The sequence below is a fragment of the Hippocampus comes genome, unplaced genomic scaffold (genome assembly GCF_001891065.2).
Source record: "Hippocampus comes isolate QL1 unplaced genomic scaffold, H_comes_QL1_v1.1 scaffold132, whole genome shotgun sequence".
NCBI classification, from domain to species: domain Eukaryota; kingdom Metazoa; phylum Chordata; class Actinopteri; order Syngnathiformes; family Syngnathidae; genus Hippocampus; species Hippocampus comes.
The window spans coordinates 4,750,280-4,756,299 of record NW_017805467.1 but is presented as its reverse complement, the minus strand read 5'-3'; the positions used below and the strand labels follow the sequence as shown (position 1 = coordinate 4,756,299).

Below are 6,020 nucleotides of genomic sequence, written 5' to 3'. Positions count from 1 at the left end.
GTTATCAGCAATCACCCCTCCTCCTCCCGAGTTCTCCCAAATAAAATATGAAATCACGGGTTTGCTTCGGGCTCGGGCCTGCAAATCAAGTTAAGTGATCGGGCTCATGCACCCTTTGTGACTCCCGTTCTCGCCGAAATTTTGAAATCTCAGAGCTATGGCGAGGCCATGAGAATGTGAGGCGAGGGTATTACTGTTGTGGCGACGCCACTCTAGCTTGTCCGCTGCTCTCTGCTGTGCGTGCGTCAGCGCGAACATTTACGCAAGCGCATCTTTTGATTTCAACCAATCAGCGCTGACGCAACGTCACACACCCGACGTCACACAAGACAACAGCTAAACTAAGCTAGCCGAGACGACACTCGAACGGACGGACACGTTTTTCTGCCAATCTGTGTGTTTCCCTTTTTGTCCAAATATATTTTTTACGACAACTGTCTTGTCCACGGTGTCTTTTGTTCGTTCCACTGGGGTTTAGCAAGTGTGTTTATAAAGAGACGAAAATCTCTTTACTGTTACTAGTGTTAGTGTTTCAACACGGCTATGCTCGTGAAAGCAAAACAACAAACTCAAACGCGTCTTCGTTCAATGTTGTCAACTAATATCCGGATTAATTTTCGGCAAATTTTCCTCAATTCTCCGGAAAGATTTTCATAAAAATTTGAAAAACCCGGAATTCCGGGAAAATCCGGAGGACTTTCATCTCTGAAACTGGAATCGAAGAACCAGAATCAAAACCAGAAAGGTCCAAATTCAAACGATACCCAACCCTACATTTGTGCCGCTCAAGTTGTTAAAAAGGAGTAGAGTTCTTTGTACTAGAAAGTGCTTATGAGCCAAATAATAGGTGAACAGCAGCAGCACAAGAGATTTAGTGGTAGATATTGTGTAATATACCACAACAAAGACTTCCTGTCTTTTATCTGTAGCACAAAACTGAAAAAGCTGTCAGGCATACTGCAACATCTACATACGCTCCTTCAGTGAAGTAAACCAAACTGTTAGTTTGTCTCCGGAAACCCGCATTTACAACTCTCTTCCTCTCTGACATGGTTTGGGTACATGTGTTTGTGTGTATGCACACATCTGAGACATGCATACGCACTAGTGGTAGGTCTATCCTTTGCAATATGTACTTTTCCACAGAGATTTGGCATGTAAAAGTGCCAACAATTTATACAAAAAATTAAGGAGATTGTTTCATAGTTAAATGATTAACCTTTACCAGAGCTACACAGTTTCAATGAAGAGAAGTGGCACGGTTATTTTTCAAACGTGTGTATACTTTCTACTTGGATGTTAAGGTATGTACAGATGAGCAAAGTCTTACCTCGAGGTTGAGGAGGGCAGCAGCGGAGCAGCTGGAACTGAAGATTGTCAGAGCGAAGGCTCTGGCCCTCCAAGTGCTCCAATAGCTCTCTGAGAGTGGGCCTTGTAGTTTCTGTGCCATAAAGACGGAACTCATTCGGAGTTACTTCAATTTGGAAGTTTTTATACTGTTTCACAGGGCGGGATTCCTGGAGGTCAATCTAAATGGAGGAAAGTCAGTTAATTAGGAGACAACAGTCAACAAGCACTGGCAAATTTCATTTTATTTGAAGGTACCGTTCAGAGCACACAAAGACAAAACTACAATCAAGCAAAAAACAAACAAACAAAAAACGAGAGGGACATTTAGATTTTCGGTTATGTTTTGAAAAGGGAATGGATACAGTGTTGCTGAATTGTCTGCTCACCGCGATGATGAGGGAGGCAGTCACGACAATGAGGTGAAGAGAGGATGAGGAACAAAAGATGAGAGAGTTAGGGGAAATTTGTAAAATGTCCAACAAGGATGGGTGAGAGAGGTTCTGGATGACCTTCAAAGTAAGCAGGATGACTTGAAATGCATTCTAAATATAAGTGGTAGCCAGTGGAACTGCTGTAAGATTGGTGTGATGCAGTGGAAGGTCGAGGGCGTGGAATGACTCGAACACCTGAATTCTGGACCAGTGGGAGTTTATGAAGGGATTTGTGAGAGAGGCCAAAAATCTGAGATTGTGACTGGAAATTGACCTGGACTGTCAACAAGGACGACAGTGAAACGGGAAATGAGAGTGAGTGAGAGAGTAATGATGTGAGGGAGAGAAAGAGAGAGCGACAACAAAACTCTGAACTTGTTCATTTTAGCAAGAGGAGATATGGAGTCAAAATTGTGTTTTCTCGCTTAAGAACGTTTGCACTTAACCAGGACTGAGTTTGGTGAGGCAGTCTACAGTAAAAGGTATGAGGGTTAAAGGGTGAGAGAAGAGTGGGGTTTTGCTATGAGTTCAACTGGTTGTTATCCGAGCAGCGTTGGTCATTTGATAATAAATATTCTACAGTACAGACAAGTCTGACACCTACAGCAAACCAAGGTCAACAATGTGAAAAACGTGCAATGCAGCTCGATACCTCATTGCAGACCACTGTGATGATAATGTACTGGTAGTCAGTGCAGCTCCAGCGAAGAATGTACATGCCCTCCTCATTACCCTCCTGACGCAGTTTTTGGATGGCATACTCCGTACTGGTGTGGGGAAACAACAAAAGTGGTCAATCAATCAAGTCTGACAATGAGACAGGAGGAGGTAAAAAGTTTAAAATTATGCTTGTGGCATGGTCAAAATAAATCAAGTGTCAGAACAGTGTGAGCAGCAGCAACTTGCAGGCATCACATTGGCAGGCCCCAAATGGTCGACAGCCATCAAATGAATTTCCGTTGTGACAAAAATTCGTTGGCAGAAAAATTACCATGTAGAGACTTTTTCTTCATCTTCTTTCTGTTTTTCTTTCTTTTCTTTCATTTCTTCTGTTTTATTTTGGCAGTTGGCAAATACTTTTGGTGCATTCTGGCCACTGGTGTTAATGCACCACAAGTATTTGCCAAATGCCAAAAGAAAGTCAACACGATTAGGACTTAAATTATGGCATATGCAACTAGATTAATTTAGCATGTGGCTGATTTTGCATCCCCATAATGCATTTATGAGGCACATTAAGATCGCCAATGATTTATTGGGAATATTTTTTTTTAAATAATTTTAAACTTTATTTTCAATTATTAAATAAAATGAATTATTTCCATGGTGTATAGTTACTGTATCACTTTAATGTTCGCGCTGAGCTGTCTCTCGCTTGAGCCATTTTGTTTTCCTGTTCGCAATGCATTGTGGTCTACATTAACCGGTTGAGTGACCATCAATGCTCACAACTTTTCTAAGTGTATTGTGGGTAATTCTGAGTGCACTACATTCATAAAACATATGCACAACCACTAACAATGGGCACAATCTATTAACATGCAATGTACAGCCCACTATTTAAGTACAGACTAAAAACTGCATGGACAAGTCATGCTAGGATGGCTGTTGTTGAGTAAATTTGTCCCTGTGTCTTTTCTTTTTATTTTTCAGCTAGGATCATCTCACAAATAATATCAAATTTTGTTACGGTGTCAAAACATACAAGTAAGCAGCCAAGTCATGGTTCTCCGTATTTACAGTCTGAGCTGAACTAAACAGTAAGCATTCAATCACTGGCGATCAAGTCGTGCAATCAGATGGCAACAAAACAACCCTTTGTATTGTATGTCTATCTTCGAATGTAAAAATTACAACGTGAATGTGTTGAGCAAAATATTAGAAACTAGAACAATGGTGTACAAAGAACAAAGAAAACTGCACTAATGAAACTGCAAGAACAAACCAAATGGGGCCATGGCAGCCATTGTTGATGTTGTGCACCACTGAAGGGGGAGCCACCTCCTTGCACAGGTAGTGGTGGGCATCCACTGTTAGCCTGAAGTACCCATCCACAAGGGCTGCAAAAGACAGAGCCTCAGACCATGATTCCATTTGCAACTCCTGATGAAAGAAAGGGTAATTAAATGTCACTATTACTTGCATTTATTAGACTTCAGACAATCAAGGTAAGTCCAAACAATTCTGCTATTGGTTTATTGCAGGGATCACCAACGCGATGCCAACTGAACAACCAGTAGCCCATGGGCCTGTTCCAAAAATATGGTACCAGTGACGGGACACTGCAATGCTGTACAAATGATCATTTGAAAATGCCAACATATTCACACAAAAAATAAGTGGCAAAAACTCCAATGTCGCAATTTGTTGGGAATCAAATTGTTAGATAAAACACACACACACACACACACACACACACACACACACACACACACACACACACACACACACACACACACACACTCGTATTTGTATTTAGACTTGTTTGTGTATTTAGACTTGCTTCCGATTATTGTATTAATCAGAAACAAGTCAAAATACACAGGACCAGATCATTTTACTTCTTCCTACTCCCCTTTGAACATGTAAACAATGCTTAGTGATATTTATGCTTTCTCTTGTAAATCTTTTTACTTCCTCCTAAAATATGTTCTGTTCTCTGTTTATATGTTCAGTTAACAAACAAACCAACAATCAAGTGCATTTACCAGACTTTTGGTTGATCCCTGAGTCTATTGCAGTGTTCTTATGCTGTTTGCCTCACCATTTTCTTGTGATCCTGTCTATGAATTGTGACTGTGGCCTCTTTGATGGCAGCATGCATGATCTCATGGAAGTCACAGAATCTCTCCCAGTCTTCATCAGTTTTTGTTCTCACATTTCCTTTTAGCTTGTTCTTCTTTGACCTGCCTTTCTCTTTATAAATCACCGGCATCTACATGAAGACACGAACAGCAAATGTTATTTAAGTAGACTCTGCAAATAATGTACACTAAGGTGATATGACTGCTTTACAGTTTTTCACATTTTAACAGAATTACTGTTCAGTCAAAAAGCAATTTAAAATGACATAATTAGAAACAAGGGCAATACATACTGTTTAAACAATACAATGAACGCAAAGATTGACTCTTCCTACGGTCAGAGTTTGGGAAACTTTTTTTTTTTAAACATCCATCCATTATGTTATCCGGGGTCGGGTCGTGGAAGCAGCAACTTTAGCTGGAAAGTCCAGACTTCCTCTTCCCCAACCACTTCCAACACTTCCTGAGGGATCCCCAGGTAGTCAAAGGCCAGCTGGGAGACAAAGTCTCTCCAGATTGTCGTGGGTCGTCCCCAGGGCCTACTGCCATTGGGACAAGCCTGGGACAAGGGAGGTGTCCAGGAGGTATCCTAATCAGATGCCCGAGCCACCTCATCTGGCTCCTCTCAACGTGGAGGAGCAGTGACTCGACCCTGAAGTCCCTCCCGGATGACTGAGCTACTGAGCTCAAGTTGTTATTACAATATATAATTACACTGGGGAGAAGATAAGTTTTCACTTACTGCAGGTGGCTTCTTCCTCCAGGAAATGCCTGTTGTACCAGACACACATACTTGTACATCATGCCAAGTATCCATGATCTGGTTTGGGCTCTGTCCTTGGATCTGGTTGTAGTACACTGTAAACACAGACATTCAGTGATGGCTTAATTTAAAACACTGGAAAACTTATTATGAACTGTCAGTCTAGTTTACTATTTTTTAAAGTGTAAAATAACAGGCTAGTGAGAGTTGGTTTGCACTTATTCTGTATCACTGTATCAAATATGTCCAGTTCATCAAGTCCAAAATCATGGTACTATGATGAGGCATTTATAAGAGGCACATTTTCCATGTGAGAAACAGAATATAAACCCAGAACCGATACATACATAAATACATCTATCCATCTATACAATGTGTGTGTGTGTGTGGGTTCAATGACTTTCTGCACCAACTGTACAACTGTTCTAGGATTGTATTCTGCCACTGATCGATCACTTTAGCTCTGCTTGATACTTTGCACATTGTCTCATTGTCTCACAGTTGTCAATGGGTGGTACCACCGCACTACGGTTCACTTACATTACGAAATGTCCTTCCATACTTATTTGTCATGTCCTTGTTTATGATGATACTAATGCAGAGTGTATATACCGGAGACAAATTCCTTGTGTGCTCTACATACTTGGCCAAAAAAGATGATTCTGATTATAT

The 6,020-nt window shown here is 40.9% G+C and overlaps 1 protein-coding gene across 3 annotated transcripts in view; it reads right to left on the bottom strand.

Moving 5' to 3' along the window:
• The window catches only part of jak1 (Janus kinase 1), a 48,429-nt gene that overhangs the window by 14,857 nt on the left and 27,552 nt on the right, over positions 1-6,020 (bottom strand). For all 3 annotated transcript variants that reach the window (XM_019875176.1, XM_019875177.1, XM_019875175.1), the window contains 5 exons: positions 5,328-5,443; positions 4,546-4,716; positions 3,727-3,884; positions 2,434-2,548; positions 1,331-1,529 (listed from right to left, as the gene is read on the bottom strand). In XM_019875176.1, coding sequence (XP_019730735.1) covers positions 1,331-1,529; positions 2,434-2,548; positions 3,727-3,884; positions 4,546-4,716; positions 5,328-5,443 — 759 coding nt within the window. The remainder of the gene's footprint in view (positions 1-1,330; positions 1,530-2,433; positions 2,549-3,726; positions 3,885-4,545; positions 4,717-5,327; positions 5,444-6,020) is intronic.